The sequence below is a fragment of the Triturus cristatus genome, chromosome 1_2, assembly GCF_964204655.1.
Source record: "Triturus cristatus chromosome 1_2, aTriCri1.1, whole genome shotgun sequence".
Lineage (NCBI taxonomy): Eukaryota > Metazoa > Chordata > Amphibia > Caudata > Salamandridae > Triturus > Triturus cristatus.
In genome coordinates, this window is record NC_140580.1 from 34468539 (window position 1) to 34487634 (window position 19096).

The window sequence follows — 19096 nt, forward strand, 5'->3', positions numbered from 1 at the left end:
TAGAGACTTCTAACCACAGATTCCTCACGATTTGAATATTCCATCAGGTGTCGGACTGGACCTGGAAAATCTCAAGCATTACCTTGGAGTGCGGACAGGTGGTGCCATGTAGCTTCATGTGACGTATATAGATGCCACCTATGCATGCTGACATCAGTTCTTTTCTTTCTGTACCAACAAACGCCGCTCTTGAGTGACCCTAAATTCTTTTGAGGCTTACATTTTCGATTTTCTCAATACTTTTCTACAGTTTGCAAGGAAATGGTCACCTCTCAAATCTAAAGGGTTTAAGCCTTGTGTGGAATGCTACAAACAAATATCTGTGACTGACCTACACATGAATTGCATGTGGTTCCTGAGGTCGGACCATGTATCCACGTCCTGTAGTATCTGCTCCTTGATGCTTCCTAACCCTGTTAAGGATCAGGAAGCAAAGATGTATGCCGCAAAGCACCACAAGCCTCACATCACAGCTGGTCAAGGTCCAAGTGAAGTTTGCGCGACAGATCGTCGTCGAGGTCCAAATCTGTTGGGAAGTCCAAGAAAAAAACACCGTAAGTCCACCACGCTTGTTCTCCTGAGATGGCGCAAGATGGTCGCCATGCCTCTGGGTCTCACTCCTGAAGCACTTCCCTTTCGGAAACTATTCCGACCCTTGTAAAGCAGCAACCCAAATTTCCGGGGCCATGAGTGATGCCCTTCTGTGGAATTTTGCCACATTGCTGACTCAATCTGGCATGCTTTAAGGACCTAATTAGTCAAGAGGCCTCCCAACTGGGCTTTGCTGCCAGGACCGCCCATGACACCAGTCATACCCACTGCTTTTGCTCTGGGTTCCAGACCAACATCTGTAATGGCTCCATCTCCTGCGCCACAACCCACACCGGAGTGGGATCTACCTATGCCGGCGCCATCGACAATGGGCAACTCATAGTGCTGTCCGACATGGAGAATGCTCTACCTCAACCGAGGCTGCGTGCTGCTTTAATGGAGCAGGAGTCCACTAGCCATCCCTTTCACTTCAATATGGGGCCCCTGCCCCTCGGAAGAGCTCATGTCTTACTTGATTTGTTTGGCACAAATGCAGATAACAGTGGCTATGAAGCTGGGGACATCTTGCCCAGCCATACCATGAGGACGACTAGGTATGAAGACTCCATGATGCCAGTGCACTTGATACTGCCCCAGGCACTGGGTTAGTCTCTCCTCCAGTCCTTGCCTCGGAGGAATGTGCTCCTTTGCAGCGTTTGTGCAAAGGGCTTCAGGGGTCCTTGATATTCAACTCCCTACTCAGGACTTTAAGACCAATGTATTAACTGAGGTGCTTCAGCCTTGTCAAACAAATTCCAAGCCCCTACTTCCCCCAGCCCGGTCTTCTGTGTCTCCAGTTGCCACAGCCCTTAAGTCTCTTAAGCATGCTCTTGATGGAAAACAGCCACCCTGTCAGAGTTAGTATCCAGCATTTTCTGTCCGGGTCGCAGATGATAACTTTGGGCAAGTGGCTCCTGCAAATTAAGTGGGGTTAGTCCTAACCATTCCTCAATACCCCGCTGCCCTGTCTTATCTCCTTCAGACCGGTTGAAGGAGGACCATCCGACCCGATTGCATCAGGAAGATCAGGCATTTTTGGTCAAAGGAATATAGAAAGGGTCCTGGCAGCGGATGTTGGTCTTGGTTGTTCCTCCCGCTACAACAGAGGTCTCCTTCTCAAATTAGGCCTGTACCCACTCAATACCTTTTTGCAGAAGGAAAATTTCAAGATGTTCACCCTGGCTCAGGTCTTGACTGCCCTTGAGCCTGGAGACTAGATGGTAGCGTTAGAACTGCAGGATGCTTTTGTCCACATCCTCCTCCCCCACATGCCCTACCTCCAGTTCACGGTGGGCTAGGAGTATTTTCAGTTAGGCCTAACCAGTGCCCCTTGGGTGTTCACAAAACTGATTGTGTGGTTGCAGCACATCTTCAAAGGTTGGGTTCTCAGCCTTCCCCTACCACGACATTTGGCTATTTAGAATGGGCTGGCCTCAGGCATTCAACACTCGCTTCCAGACTATGGAAAACCTTGTAGTTGGGGTTCAATATCAACATGGTGAAGTTTCACTGGACTCCTTCGAAGATGTTCCCCTTTATTGGAGCCATTCTGCACATGGTATGATTTCACACTTATCCTATGGGGGTGGAGAATCAACATTTGATCTGTGATCTCAATATTTCAGCCTTGGTCATGGATTTTAGTGAGGATGACTGTATCCTGCTTGTCAAGCATGCCAGATGGTAAATGGAGGCTCTGTTGTAGGATCTGAAGTCCCAGTGAGCAAAGCACCATGGTAATCTCTCTGATCTTGCTGAGACTGCACATGACCTGCAGTATTGGCTGCTGGACCATGATTGGGCCATTGGCAGGCTCCTCTCCCTACCCCACTCAGAACGAACAGTGGTGACCAATGCATAGTTTCTGGGTTGGGATGTCCACCTGGTGGAGGTGGTGATGAGAGGTCTCTGGTCTCCAGTGAAGGCTTGACTTCATATTAGTCTGTTGGAACTCTGAGCCATGAGATGGCAGTTGAAAGTTTTCCTTCCTTCCATCAAACGGAAACTGGTGCAGGTTCTCATGGACAACACCACTGCCATGTGATACTGCAGCAAGCAGGGCAGGATGGGGCTGTGGGCTCTGTGCCAGGAGACCCAACACCTATGTACTTGGCTAGAAAGTCAGTTATTCTTCCTGGTGGTGTGCCATCTAGCAGGATCCGTCAAAGCCAGGGTGGACAAACTCAAGCGTAGGCTCTTTGCAGTTCTCAAATGGCACTTTTATCCAGAGGTGGCAGAATGATTTCTCTACGAATAAAGAGAACCTTGGCTTGATTTTTATGTCACCTCGGCGAACTCACAATGTTAGCACTTCTGCGTGTTGGTGTTTTCGAGACATCTCTTGCTCAGAAATGCATTTCTTGTAGAGTGGGACTTGGGACCCATGTATGCCTTTCTGCCAATACCTCTCTTGCTCTGAGTACTGAAAATCAGTACCGACCATGCATTGTAGTCATCGTAGTGACTCCAGTTTGGGTATGGAGAGTACGGTATCCCGAATTCCTGAAATAAACATCTGCCAGGCTGCCCCTTCAGGAGGATATCTCATTGCAGCAGCAGGGCTAGGTCCTGCCCCCGAACCTGCGCATGCTCCACCATCATCCTTGGGAATTGAGCAGCGGCAGTTGAGCGCTTTTGATCTTTCTCCCAAGGTTTTTTGTCCTCTTACAGCTAGGTGTCCGTCCACCAAGTCTGTATATGCCTACCAATGGAACACGTTTGTGGCTTTTTTCCCCCACAGTTTTATATAGCATGAACTGACCCGAAGGTTTCAGGTATCACAGCGCTTTACATGAGCAGCAGTTGCATTACACAAGGACACATTCATTTATGTTTTTTTGTTAGGCTCGGGGAGATTAAGTGATTTGCCCAACATCACAGGATGTTGAGTGTCCCTGCCGAGACTGTAACCCGGTTCCCCTGCGCCGAGGTCGGCCGCTCTATCCATAAGGCCACATCCTTTCCCCATCCACTCTGCTTGGTGTGCTACAAAGCAAATTGACCTAAACTGTCCAAAGTGCTATTGTTTGTATTGTCCCACGCCCAGCAAGGGCTTCCTCCTTTGGGCACCGTTGAAGGATTTTTGTCAGCTAAATCAGTCTTTTTATGGTTGCCAGACCATCCATCATTGTTTAAATCACCTATATAGATGTGTTTTCTCAGGGGTTTACAGTATGTTTCCAACTTCTCCATTTATTATGTCTCAGTGGGATTTAAATTTAGTCCTCAGTTTATCATGTGTGCCCCCTTCAAACCTCTGCACAGCTGTCTTCTGCTGCTGCTTACCCTCAAGACAGTCTTTCTTGTTGCCTTAACATGGGCACAGTGGGTGAGAGAGTTACACGCCCTATCAGTCAACCAGCCTTACATCACTTTCTACCAGGACAAGCTGTTTCTATGGACTCGAGCCTCCTTCCTCCCTAAGGACAGAACCTAACCCTTCCGGCCTTATTTGCTCTACCTGGCCTTCTAAAGAGGAGAGATTCCTTTGAACGATCCAAAAAGGCTGTGGTGAAGACGATCACCTCTTGCTGGTTCGTGCTCTGCATTCAAATCCTCCAATGCATTGGCCAAAAAGCAGCCTCTGAAGGGCTTACGGCTCACTCCACCAGAACTAGTGATGCTAACACTGCATTTGCATGTGGGGTTGCCAGTCCTGGGTATTTTACAGGCTACTCTGTGGGTGTCCCTTCTTACATACATGAAGCATTGCTGTCTGGTCAGCCAGGTCCATCGAGAGGGACTTTTCGCCCACTCGGTCCTGCAGGACTTCTTGATTTAAGTCATTTCATAGACCTACCACCTGGGAGGTACTGCTTTGGTGTCTCTTCAAAAAGTAAGGCATTTACAGTTAGACATTTCTATCAGAAGAACAAATTGTCAACCTTTGGTAATGCTCTTTCTAGTAAAGACCATCTGTCAGCAGATGCCTCAACTGTTGAATATTTGCCTAAGCATCAGACTGCAACCGCAGATTCCCTCTGACCCTACCATCCCCCTCTCCCCAGTTCTGTGAACTTGACTCTTTCCACATGAAAAGGTCCCAATAAGAAATCTGCACCCTGGGCGCAACCGATTTGGAGATGGGATTCCTCGTCTGAGGGCTTGGACAGTTCAGAAAATAACGAATGTCAGCGTGCATGGGTGGCACTGGCACCTATATTGGGCCCTGAGTGTCCCTTCCGGAGCAGTGCGACATCGGGTTGAGCTGCATGATGCAATCTCACGGCATACAAGAGTACTACTTGACATTTTCTATATCCAATCTGATGCCTGGAGGACTATTCAAAGGTGAGGAATCTGCTGTTAGATAGTCTCTACCAGAAAGAGGGATACCAAAGATAACTTGTTCGTCACTGCTATCTGTGCCTGGCTCCAGACTATGCTGATGCTACTTCAGCTTTGGATGTCCAGATCGCTTTAATTGGTTGTTTATTTTTTTACCTGTCAGAACTGCAGCTCTGGTAGGCATTTGCAATATGGAATGTAATAATACCTCACGAAGGCCAGAATGGTATCTGTTTCAGGCACTCTGCTACAGATGTTTGAGACATATGAGCTGCAGAATTCACACTGTGCATAGATCGCCATCTGGTATTGGGCTCGGATTCTTGCACCTTGTTGTTGTTTTGGAAGAAGTCTTTTGTAGTCACGAGATTGGCGACTCCTCCCTTGGACGATTGTGCGCATGGGCATCGACTCCATCCTCAGATTGTTTTTTTCCGCCATCGGGTTTGGTTGGAACTTCAGCGCTCCGGTTCGGTACCGTGTTTTCCAAACCTTTTCAACGCGCAAATCATCTAAGAAACTCAACGGTATTCTTTTGTTCGCGTGCCCTTCGACGCGCTCATCAAAATACCCGATTCCAGTCGCCGACGCGGCCTGCTGGGCCTATCGACACCTTTCGGGCCTACGGCTAACGGAAAGGACTCCATTTAAAAAATGCCCCCAGTGTGGAGCTAAATTCCCACACAGCGACAAACACAAGGTCTGTAACCTCTGTCTCTCACCAGAGCACGAGGATAGTAATTGCCAGGCCTGCGCCTCTTTTCGATCCAAGGAAACTATCCGTGATCGGGCCCAACAACACGTTATTTCGCAACAAGCAGCTCCAGTGCCGGAGGACATCTTCAGCGAAGGCCCCGATGTCCCGGAGTAGGATTCGGAGGATCTGGAAATCGTTTCCGAGGCAGATGACTCAGACGACCACATCACTCCAGGTCAACGAGTGAGTACAACTGCCCCTGAACAACCCCACCTGAAAAAAAGAAGGCTCCAGTCAAGACTTCGCCTGCTGGCCCTAGTCGCGACCGAAAGAAAGCTTCAGAAGCCCCGGGCCCGGCTCCGAAGACAAAGGAGAAGCCTTCCGGCGGCTCGGCACCGACCAAACCGCATATCAGTGCCCCGCAGACACCATCGGCGCTGAAGCTGGGAGCGCATCCAACTCCCGCAGTCCCCAGAAAACAATCGGCACCGAGCACCTCGGCGCCGAAGGAAAAGGCCTCGGACCCGAAACCAAAATATTTGGAGCCGAAAAAGATTTCGACATCGAAGTTGAAGGTTCCAAAAACCCCTTCGAAGGTTCTAGAGCACAAATCTAAACCTCGCTCAGACCCGAAAAAATCAGCGCCAAAAGCGTCTTCTGAAGAGGCAGAACTTTTTTGACTGGATCCCATCAATCCGAAGCAAAAAACACTCTAAGTGGACCCCAAAACAGGACATGTGGTTAATGTTCCACACAAGAAGAGGAAATTGGACACCTCACACATCCCTGAGGTGCCTGCAAAGAGAAGAGACTGTGCTACTTCACCTCTACGACCCTCTTCTCCTGTCCTTCCTCCTAAGCCTTTCTCTCCACCACACTCTCCCATAATTTCACCATACTCACCACCACCACCACCACAGGATGATGATGATTTAGGGGGTGGGGAGAGCAAACAATGACCCGTTCACTGACCCGGATGACGACACAGATGTACCACAGGACGATTGGGATGATTATGAGGACCCAGTAGGCCCTCCAGACCCTGATGTATACCTAACAAGGCCATCTCCCCAGATGACAATATTGGTTTTAGCCAGCTTATAGACTGGACTGCCCAGTACCATGGTGTTCAAATGTATTCGGACCCCGCAGAGGAGGACTTCCTAATAGACACCTTCGCACAGTCACAAAAAACTGTACAAACTTTACCAATGCCTAAAGGCGTCATTAAACACGCCCCAGCCATATTCAAAGACCCTGTAAGGGCTAGAATTCTCAACCCCAGAATTAACAAAAAATATAAACCTGCTCCCAATGATCCTACCTACATCAAGGGTCAACTACCTTTGGATTCTCTAGTGGTCACCAACGCTAGAAAATGTGCCAACTCTCAAACCTCTGGTGATGCTCCACCTCCGGACAAGGAGTCTAAATGATTAGATGCTTTGGGGTAACGAGTTGCTGCCCAAACAGCTAATCACTGGAGGATTGCTAATGCACAGGCATTACTTGCCAGGTATGATAGGGCTCATTACGACCAACTAGAAACCCTATTGCAGCATTTGCCTCATCAATATCAATCAATCAATCAATCAATCAATCAATCAGTTACATTTATAAAGCGCGCTACTCACCCGTAAGGGTCTCAAGGCTCTGGGGGGGAGGGGGGGGGGGGGGGTCAGTGCTCGTAGAGCCAGGTCTTGAGCTACCTTCTGAAGGAGAGGTGGTCCTGTATGGCGCGAAGGTGGCTGGGAAGGGAGTTCCAGGTCTTCGCTGCCAGAAAAGAGAAAGATCTTCCTCCGGCGGTGGCTTTGCGGATGCGGGGTACGGCTGCCAGGGCTTGTCCGGTCGAGCGTAGGGTGCGCGGAGGAGTGTAGAAGTTGACGCGGTGGTTGATGAGTTTTGGTCCGAGGTTGTGCAGGGCTTTGTGTGCGTGGGTGAGGAGTCTGAAGGTGATACTCTTGTCGACTGGGAGCCAGTGAAGTTTCTTCAGGTGTCCGGAGATGTGGTGGTGGCGGGGTATGTTCAGGATGAGTCGTGCGGCAGCATTCTGGATTCGTTGCAGTTTCCTCTGCAGCTTGATGGTGATGCCGGCGTACAGAGTGTTCCCATAGTCCAAGCGACTGGTGACGAGGGCGTGGGTGACGGTCTTCCTGGTGTTGGTGGGGATCCAGCGGAAGATCTTGCGGAGCATGCGGAGGGTGTTGAAGCATGCCGAGGTCACCGAGTTAACCTGTCTGGTCATGGAGAGGGATGAGTCCAGGATGAAGCCGAGGTTGCGTGCGTGGTCGGTGGGTTGGGGAGTGCTGCCCAGGGCGGGAGGCCACCAGGAGTCGTCCCAGGCGGAGGGTGTAGGGCCGAGTATGAGGACCTCCGTCTTCTCTGTGTTCAGTTTAAGCTGGCTGTCTGTCATCCAGTTCGCTACTTCCTTCATGCCTTCTTGTAGTCTGGTTCTAGCTGAGGTGGGGTTGTTGGTGAGGGATAAGATGAGCTGGGTGTCGTCGGCGTAGGATATGAGGTCGAGTCCGTGTTTTTGTGCGATGTTCGCCAGGGGGGTCATGTAGATGTTGAAGAGGGTGGGGCTGAGGGAGGATCCTTGGGGGACGCCGCAGATGATCTCTGTGGCTGTGGATCTGAAGGGGGGGAGGCGGACTCTCTGGGTTCTTCCGGAGAGGAAGGAGATGATCCATTCCAGGGCCTTGCCTCTGATGCCGGCGTTGCTGAGGCGACGTATCAGGGTATGGTGGCATACCGTGTCGAAGGCTGCAGAGAGGTCCAGGAGTATGAGGGCCACGGTTTCTCCTTTGTCGGTCAGGGATCTGATGTCGTCCGTGGCTGCGATGAGGGCGGTCTCGGTGCTGTGGTTAGCTCTGAAGCCGAACTGTGAGGGGTCGAGTGAGTCGTTGATTTCCAGGGCGGTGGTGAGTTGAGCGTTGACGATTTTCTCAATCACTTTGGCGGGGAACGGTAGGAGCGAGATGGGCCGGAAGTTTTTGAGTTCGGTGGGGTCTGCTGTTGGTTTCTTTAGGAGGGCGTTGAGTTCGGCGTGTTTCCATTTCTCCGGGAAGGTGGCTGTGGTGAAAGACGCGTTGATGATGTCTCGGAGGTGGGGTGCGATGATGTTGTCGGCTTTGTTGAAGATGTGGTGCGGGCAGGGGTCGGATGGTGATCCTGAGTGGATGGAGTTCATTATGCGGGTGGTTTCCTCGGTGGTGGTTGGGTTCCAGGTGAGGATGGTGGTGTTGTCGGTGGCGGGTTCCAGTGGTGGGTTCGTGTTGGTTGTGACCCAGGCCAATTATTTAATTCAAGTGGGCAAATTAATAACTAATGCATCAATCAAGTGTGCCCTTGATGCAGCAGACACTGCGTCCAGGTTCATTAACACTAGTGTGTTACTGAGAAGACATGCCTGGTTGCGCATCTCTGGCTTCAAACAGGAGGTACAAACAACTATCCTCAATCACCCGTTCAATCATGAACAACTGTTTGGCCCAGCTGTGGATACGGCCTTAGAAAAAATGAAAAAGGACACGGAGACTGCTAAATCCATGGGAGCATTACAGTCTCCATCCACACAAGGTTCCTTTCGGCGCTCCTTTTATAGAGGCGCATCCGAAAATATCAGTGCAGACACTGCTTCTTCCTCATACAAAAACCCCACACAAACATCCCCTAACAGGATATTTTAGAGGTGGATACAGAGGAAATAACAACAAAGGATGAGGCCGAGGTAACAACAACATTCGCGCCTCAACCTCTAGACCATTCCACTCCGGTCGGAGGGAGACTCTCACAGTTCCTACCTGTCTGGAAATCCATCACCACAGACAAGTGGGTAAGACAAATTATCCAGTTTGGTTACTGGCTGGAACTTACAGCAACTCCACACAATATACCACCCAAGCAGCGTCCAATGTCCACGGAACATCTGACACTCCTCAAACAGGAAGTTCTTTCACTGCTTCAAAAGCACGCAATAGAACCAGTCCCCATACAACATCAAGGAACAGGAGTTTACTCTCTATATTTCCTAATCCCCAAAAAGGACGGTACCCTAAGGCCAATATTGGACCTCAGACACCTCAATCTCTACATACAGTCAGATCATTTTCACATGATCACTCTTCACCATGTCCTTCTACTGCTTCAACAAGGCGACTTCCTTGCCACACTAGATCTCAAGGACGCCTTCTTTCATATTCCCATTCACCCTGCTCTTAGTAAATACCTAAGGTTCACACTGGACGGACAGCACTATCAGTTCAAATTCCATTTGGGGTGACCACAGCACCCAGCGTGTTCACAAAGTGCCTTGCAGTAGTAGCAGCACACTCGCGAAGACAACAAATCCATGTATTTCCATACCTCGATGACTGGCTCATAAAAGCCAAGTCATACAACCAGTGTGTTCACCGACCTCATCAAACCATTCAGCTGCTACACAACTTGGGGTTCACAGTAAACTACACCAAGTCACACCTTCAACCCTCCTACATGCATCAGTATCTATGAGCCACAATAGACACTTCCAAAGCTCTAGCATACCCCAATCCAGCAAGGATAGCCAGTACGCAAACCCTCATCACCAAATTTCAGCCCCAACACTCTCTTCCAGCCCGAGTGTTTATGCAACTCATAGGAATGATGGCCTCTTGCATTTTAATTGTACCTCACGCAAGACTTCAGATGCGCCCTTTGCAGGAATGCTTAGCACGTCAGTGGAACCAAGCTCAAGGTCAACTTACAGATCTGGTGTTGGTGGACAGCCACACACATCGCTCTCTGCAGTGGTGGAACACGCAAAATCTTTCCAGAGTGTGGCCGTTCCTAGAGCCAGTTCCATAGATAGTGCTAACAGCAGACGCATCACTCACCGGCTGGGAAGCCCATCTCCTAAACCACACAATTCAGGGCAGTTGGACCACTCAACAAAAACTGTTCCACATCAATTACCTAGAATTACTGGCAATTTTTCTAGCGTTTAAAGTCGTTCCAAACACATCTCCTCAACAAAGCTGTCCGAGTTTGCCCAGACAATATGACAGCAATGTATTACATACAGAAACAAGGAGGAACACACTCTTTGCAGCTGTCTCATCTAGCGCAAAGTATATGGAGATGGGCAATTCCACAAACATATATCTTCTGTCAGAACAGCTTCCAGGTGTGAACAATCAGATGGCGGATCTGTTAAGTCATCAGACTCAACAAATACACGAATGGGAACTTCATCCGCAAGTTCTTCAACCCTTCTTCCAGAGGTGGGGCCAACCAGACATAGATCTGTTCGCCACACGTGCAAACGCAAAATGCCCATCCTTCACCGCCAGGTTCCCACACCCGTTGTCCAAGGGCAATGCGATATGGATGAACTGGTCAGGAAGATTTGCATACGCTTTTCCGCCACTCCCGCTCATTCCACCAGTAGTACGCAAGCTCAAACAGTCTCTCAAGATGATCCTAGTTGCTCCCACATGGGCACGGCAACCATGGTTCACAACACTACTCGAACTCTCAGTAGTTCCACACAAAAAATAACGTCTCTCCCCAAAGCTGGAACATGGAGAGATAAGGCACACAGATCCAGCACAACTGAATCTAGCGATAAGGCTCCTGAAATCCTAGAGTTCGGTTACCTCAACCTCCCACCGGACTGTATGAACATTATTAAATAAGCCAGATGCCCCACTACTAGAGCTTGCTATGCAGCTAAATGGAAGAGATTCGTCATTTACTACAATAATAACAAAATTGACCCATTGGATGGTTCAATTCAAAACATTATCTGCTATACCTACAAAGATGCAATCTGGCATACTCATCCATAGGATTACATCTAGCTGCCCTTGCCGCCTACCTACAAAACAGACAACATTTGTCATTGTTTAGAGTGCCTGCTATCAAAGCCTTTATGGAAGGCCTTAAAAGGATAATTCCACCCAGACTGCCACCCTCTCCAGTGTGGAACCTAAACCTTGTTCTTACTAGACTCATGGGTCCCTGAGCCTTTACAAAAATGTGAATTACAATTCCTTTCATGGAAAGTTGCTTTCCTTGTCGCAATCACCTCTCTCAGGAGAGTAAGTGAGATCCAGGCTTTAACCATACAAGAACCATTCTTACAAATGCATCGTAACAAGGTGGTTCTTAGGACAAATCCAAAATTCCTTCCCAAAGTTATCCCTGCTTTCCACCTTAATCAATCAGTAGAGTTGCCAGTATTTTTCTAAAATCCTGATTCTGTAGCGGAAAAGGCTCATCACAGGCTCGACGTCAAGAGCTTTACTTTACTACATAGACAGGACTAAAAACGTAAGGAAGACAAAGCAACTGTATGTAGCTTTCTCTCCACCTCATAAATGCAATCCAATTTCCAAAGCAGGAATTGCAAGGTAGATAGCATATTTGAATACATTTTACTATCAGAAAGCAAAACGTATGTTAACAATTCCCCCTAGAGTGCATTCAACACGCAAACTAGGGGCTTCCATGGCATTCTTAGAGAACATTCCCCTAGAAGACAATTGTAAGGCTGCAACATGGTCTACAACACACACCTTCACCAAACTCTATTGTGTTGATGTGCAGGCAAAGCAACAAGCTTCTGTAGGCCAAGCTGTTCTTAGGACACTTTTTCAAACCACTGCAACCGATACAGGCGACCACCGCTAAGGAAGACACTCCTGTACAGTCTATGCACAGAGTGTGAATTCTGCAGCTCATATGCCTCGAACGGAAAATGCTACTTACCAGAATGCATAGGTTCTTGGCATGTAGAGCTGCCGAGATTCACACGCCCACCCTCCTCCCCGGGACCTGTATCTGCTCCAGTGTTATCTAACTTAGATACATTCTCATGGACATCTTTCTGTTTATTACAAACTCCATCATTTCCCTTCATGGCGAAAAACAATCTGCGGATGGAGTCGATGCCCATGCACACGATCGTCCAAGGGAGGAGTCACCTATCTTGTGACAACAAGACTTCTTCCAAGACAACAAGTTGCAAGCATCCGAGCCCAACACCAGATGGTGATCTATGCACAGTGTGAATCTCTGCAGCTCTACCTGCCAAGAACAGATGCATACTGGTAAGTAGCATTTTCCAACCCTGGCGTTTTCATATTTAAAGTTTAATGGCTCCATAGGATACACCCCCCCGGTATCCTCAGTGCTTCATTCATTTTTAATCCTACAAACACTTTCCATTCTGGCTATTGGAGCAGATTATTGTAACAGTTGCATGCTTTGGTTAAGCAGTGTCTGGGATCTGACATGTTTCATTATATTTGATAATATCGCCAAAGTAAGCCCTAAGATGCAATTAGGTGATTCATGATCAGTAGATGTGCACTGTGCCCCGTGAAGGTGGAAGTGCATGACAATGGCGCAGCAGAGGAAAACTGACTAAGTTCCACTGAGCTCAACCTCTCTTGTCCTTTTCTCTGCCGGCAATTGTATGTTCAACTGTTTTTCTTTTACCTTACGCTCTCTTCCGTCTGCAAGGTCACTTGTGGTGCTTTACAAAATTTCTAACTAAAAAACATTTTATATTGTGAATAATGTGTGACATGACAGATCGTGGTCTTCTTTTAGTCAGTTGCGCCATCAAGTTGCCTACTCATGGCTTTGAGTGACTGTCAAAATGGGACTGGTTTATTTATTTCAAGAAAGTCAATCCAAAACCGGATGCTTTTCTCTGCTTTTTCTATGAGGACAGTCGGAGAGTTAGTACAAGTAGGAATCCAGCATTGTCTTAATTTTCAGTGCTCCTATTCAGTGTGTGCTTGAAAATGTGCTTGGGATTTGGGTGTAATAAGGATGTTGTCAAATACACAAGTCTCCCTGAGCATGCAAGTCATGGTTATTTCAAGAATCCTGAACCAGTGTGTCTGAAACAATGTGAAACTGACCTGCTATTGCTTTAATTAGAGCCACGTCTATAAAGCAGACCAGGTCTGAATGGAAGTCCGTGCAGTTCTTATTCCGAGGGTCTGAACATACATGTGTAAATTACTTTCTTTTTGAGGAATTCCATTTCTTTAGGTAGTTGCCATACAATGTCCATGCATGTTGGAATTGTGGCACTGTTTCACCCAAAAGGCTACATCATTGATAGCTTTTGGTATTAGAGATGGGCCTTTCCATTCAGTTTACATTAAGCGGGTCACAAAACCATTACTTGGTCCTGCACCCTAAACGGAAAGTGGTTTTCCCTTGTTAGAGTATGGTTTCTAATGGGTTTGGCTACTAGGACAAACCACAGTCACTTGTTTGTCTTCTAAATAGACATATGTTCAAAGGTGCCGAGGCCTACGGACTTGTTATAAAAAATAAAAAAATGTAAAAACTGCCACGCTGTCTTTGCAATATTCTGTTTTGATCATACTAGCTCCCAACATAGCTTTTTATGTGGCATAAATCGTTTTACATGAACCACAATTTTTGGGATGGTACACTAAGATAGCAAAGGTCTTGTTGCTTAGGTGTTCTTTAATTTCATTGTGATTTTTAGGTCTATTCAAAAGAATGATACATGTAATAACCTCATGAATGCATGGTTAAAAAACATTTACCAACAATAGTCAAGCATTTGTCTTCTTTTCTGTTGTAGGCGCTGGCGTCTCTCTTTTAAATGACCATATTTATGTGGTTGGGGGCTTCGATGGGACAGCACATCTCTCTTCTGTGGAGGCATACAACATCCGGACAGATTCCTGGACGACCGTGACCAGTATGACCACCCCAAGGTGCTATGTGGGTGCAACAGTGCTGCGAGGGAGGCTTTATGCCATAGCAGGGTGAGGCACTATTATCTTGCATGGCTTTTTAGGAGTAGCCAATAATAGCAGAAGGGTGGCATTTGGAGCAGGTGAAGGGGTTGTACCATCGCAGCATTGTATGTTTCTAAGGTCCTGTGTAGTGGTTAAAAATAATGCATCCCTATTTAAAGGTTGCACGTTTCCCTGCCTCATTCATCCATCACTTCAGATGAAACCAATCTGCTATGCAACAGTCCTGAAACTGCAGTCCAGAATCCCCCAAAAAGGCATCAATTTCTTCACAGAAATATCGTAGTTGCTGATACCTGCAAGTGCCTTTCCTTTCTAAATGTTGCTTATGTATGTTATAATCCACTATCTTAATACCCAGAAAATCAGTATCTACACTCCTAAGTTTTGCCCAGAAGGGATTGCGCCTCACCTCACATGATATTTGTGTGCTTCGTTTTTGCAGTGTGAATCTTTCCCGAGATTCACATGCTGTTTGTTAATCTGAGTCACTAACCTTTAATTTCCATAAAACTGGGCTAGCCTGCCAACCAGCTTTACTGGGATATCTGAAAGGTCTTTTAAGATTTTTATCTAATGACAAGTCTCTTTGCCTCCTATCTCTGACTGATCTTCCTCTAAATCGCTGTTTTTGGGGCTAAAACCACTGATGGGTCCCTCCCATATCCTATCTGGGTGTATCTTCCGCTACGTCCCAAATAGGATCTTGATCCAGCTTGCCCTCTGCCGGGGAAGTGACCACTTGTTCTTCCTGCTCTACCAAAAACTGTGGGCCTGATTTAGATCTTGGCGGAGGGAAATACTCTGTCACAAATGTGACAGACATCCCGTCCACCGTATTACGATCCCATTATATCGTATGGAGGGCGTAATATGATGGACTGGAGTATTCCATTCTCCGAGATCTAGATAAGACCCTCTGTCAGCAAATACTTTCTTAATATCTTTTGAGGATTTTTGTGTTGAACTCAAAACCCCAACATATTTTGCCATGACTCTTATGAAATCATCTCCAAACAGATAACCATGTGAGAACAGACCCCCTTCCTTATTTGCCAATTCGATTAGTTTAGGGTCAATCTTTAAAAGTATACTTTTATTCTGCTCATTTGATATTGCTGTATTCACAATGCCCAAAAAACAAATGGCTCTTTCGACCCACTGGTGTAATTCCCTCAGGTTTGCAGGGTTCTGATTGAGGTAAGTCCCCTTGGTCATTCAAATATTTTTGTTAAGGGTCCAACCACATCTAAAAGAAAATCCTGGCAGGACCTTAATCCCCGTCTTGAATTGATTTGTTCCTTAGTTTCATTTTGCACTGATGTTAACCACATAGACATATTTAGGCTCTTTTTGTCCTGTATATATTTAAACAAAAAGAAAAAAAAATGTTTCTTTTCTTTTTTGAACCTCTTTAGCATAAATCATTATTAACAGTTCATCAATTCTCTTCCCCTTTGGGACAAAAATGAGATATGCAAGTTGCCTTGGGCTTTTGAATTATAACTTTCCAGATTTTAGGATGAATGTTTAGTGTGTTGTTATGGTTTGAATGGATCTATTTGAGAGTGAGGATGTATGAATGATCTGTGTCTAAAATTGTCCATGGGAATCCTGGTTTGTTGGATTCTAATGAATTTTGTGAATTGAGTATTTTTCCAATATATACTTTATACATTTATGATATTTTCTAAATGATTTGAAAATAAAAACAAAAATATTAACGTCACAATCTGATGCCTGTTCAAATTTATGTGCTTGGTCTAGCAAGAGTGGACCTTTTATAAATTGACTTAATTGCGTTCAGTTGAAGTATATAGGTACAGCAGATTCTTTTCTTGTTCAAGTAGTGTTGATTTATCCCCTACTGCTCTACCTTTATTCATTTAGGGGTTCCCCTTTTTCTTAGTGGTTAGGACCTTAATCCCCTATCTAGACCTTCCCTTGGGTCCTTTCCACTTTTACTTGCAAATGCCACCACCTTAGCATCCAAATCTGGAGTCATAGCAACCTTGTCTGGAGATTCCGATCTCAGTCGAGATCAAACCTATATGGGTATTTCCCTTCTCAACCAAAAGGAAATATAATTAGCCACATGTTGGGATGATGCTCATTCTGGGGATAGAGGAGGCTTTATTAAAAGAAGATCAAACATTTCATCTCCTAATGAGTCAAGTATAGCTGTTTTAAATCCTGAGGTCTTACTTGCGTCATCTGATGTTCCTTTTTTCTTGACCTCAATTACGTCATGGTCAGAGTTAAACTTCAATGAGTATGATACATTTATTTCAGGCTCCAAAGTCTCACCAGAATCAATTGTTTCCTGAACATCCTTAGGGCCTTTATTTTGCCCATCCACAGTGCCTGTCGCACTAATCATTTCATTTGCACCTTCATTCGAATCCTCTTTCCTCTCCTCCCTTACCTCTCTTACACTTTCGGTGCTACTCCTCCATTGAAGTTATTTTCCTCTGAAAATTCCTTACCCATCCTGAACATTGTTACTTCAGCACTTTTTCTTTCTTTAACACTTGATACTTTACATAATGACTCAAACTTTTTATCAATAATATCCGTTAATGACCCCATCTATTTTCTTAGGACTAGATTTGCCATTCCTTCCAATTTCTCTTCTAATCTGTCCTCTAATTGTTCTTCTGAAATCCTTTCTTTTCAATTAAAATATTGTAAAATTCCTGATATCCCTCCAAAAATGTGTAACCCACCACCCTGAAACTGCACTACAACTGCCAAAATTTACCTCAATCCGTGTATTCCTAGCTGCTTTGTCTTGTCCCAAACACTCAAAATGGCTGCCAGCATACTATTAATACCTGCTATCCCAATCTCTTAAACTGGCTGATGCACCGATCATGTACGTCATTTCCACGTATTTTCCTCAAATTGTTCCCAAAACAATATGCAGCCCTGTTTGGACTAGACCGAGTGCTCATGGTCCTGAAGACGCCCAGAACAAGTGCAGCGCTCCACTCACGTGACCGCACGAGCGTACATAGAAGACGATTTCTACCACCCCCTCTCATATTAAACCCTAAAAATAAGTCGCAATCCAGTATTACCGCAAGCCCAAAGGTATTATTATGTTCGAGGCATGTGAGCTGTAGATCACATGCTTTGCATAGCCTGCCATATAGTGTTGGGTCCGGATGTTTGCAATTTGTTTTTGTTTGAAGAAGTCTTCCAGTCACGAGGTAGGTGACTCCTCCTTTCGGTGATAGTGCCCATGACCATCGACTCCATTGTTAGATTGTGTTTTTTCCGCCATCGGGTTCGGATGTGAATTAATGTGCTCCGGTTCGGCACTGTTTCTCGGGTTCCCTTCGCGCAATACACTACTCTCGACGGTATTGTTTCTCGATCGCATTTCCCATTCTGCGCGTATCATTTCGACTCAAAGGCCTTCAGTCGGAAAATTTGTGGAGGGCCATTAGGCCTACCCGCGTCGAGCTCGCTAGCAGTCGATGGAACGGACTCCATTCAAGCTCTGTTCAAGGTGTCATGATAAGTTTCCGCGCTCCGACTTGCACATAGTGTGCAACCTCTACCTATCCCCGGAACGCGATGAAAAGGACTGCGACGCGCGCCTATCATTTCAATCGAAGAAAACGCTCCGTGACTGTCGGGCTCGTCGTCCCGAAATGCAACATCAGAGCGGCTCCGCACCGGACATCTTCGGCGAAGATTCCGACAGAGAAGAACTCCACGCTCAAGGAGCCCAAGAAGAAGCAGAGCATATCTCCATGTCCGAGGCCGACTTCGACATGGAAGAAGAGGAGCAAGTTACACCGGGTCAGCGGCCAGCAACACAAAAAGATATTTACTCATCACAACCATAAATTCACTACCACCACTATCACCTGACCCACAGGATGAAGGGGATGGGGATGAGGATAGGCACAGGACACTGACCCATGGGAAGACTATGACACTGATCCAAACTCTGATAATGATCCGTATCTGTCCTTCCAAACCCTCACCACCCGACGACAGCATAGGATGCATTGAGCTACTTAACAGGGCTGCTCATTACCGTGGGGTGGAGCTACACAAAGAGCCTCTGGAAGAGGATTTCTTATTCGAAACCCTAAGTTCCTCTCAGAGAGCTACTCATACACTGCCAATGCTTAACCCCTTCCATGCTCATGACGGAACGGTTCCGTCATGAGCCACGGTTGAGCTGTGCTCATGACGGAACCGTTCCGTCATGAGCCCGCCCGCGCTCGAACCCTTCAGCACCGCGGCGGAATTCGCCCAGCGCTGAAGGGGTTAAAGGGATGCTTAAGCATACAGATGAGATCTTTAAAGATCCTGTAAGGGCAAGAATCATTACACCCAAGGTGGAGAAAAAATGTAAACCATCACCAACTGACCCTGCTTACATCAATGGTTAGCTGCCTTTAGACTCTTGTAGTTTCTAATGCTTGTAAGAGAGCTAACTCAGACCACAGGTGAGGCCCCTCCTCCTGATAAGGAGTCCAAATTAATTGATGCTCCGGGCAAAAGGGTAGCGTCACAAGCAGCCAATCATTGGTGCATTGCTAATGCGCAAGCTTTATTAGCTCGCTATGACAGGGCTCATTATGATGAGCTAGAGAAACTGATGATAAATCAAAGGCTAACGACCTTATTCAGGAGGGTAAATTAATCACAAACACCTCCATTAAGTGCGCCTTAGATGCAGCAGCACGCGCAGTGAACACCAGCGTAC

At 46.7% G+C, this 19096-nt stretch overlaps 1 protein-coding gene across 1 annotated transcript in view; it reads left to right on the forward strand.

The window, feature by feature from the left end:
* Nucleotides 1-19096, forward strand: part of KLHL12 (kelch like family member 12) — a 594063-nt gene that overhangs the window by 476238 nt on the left and 98729 nt on the right. Inside the window, exon 11 of the mRNA XM_085600332.1 lies at nt 14190-14376. Coding sequence (XP_085456458.1) covers nt 14190-14376 — 187 coding nt within the window. The remainder of the gene's footprint in view (nt 1-14189; nt 14377-19096) is intronic.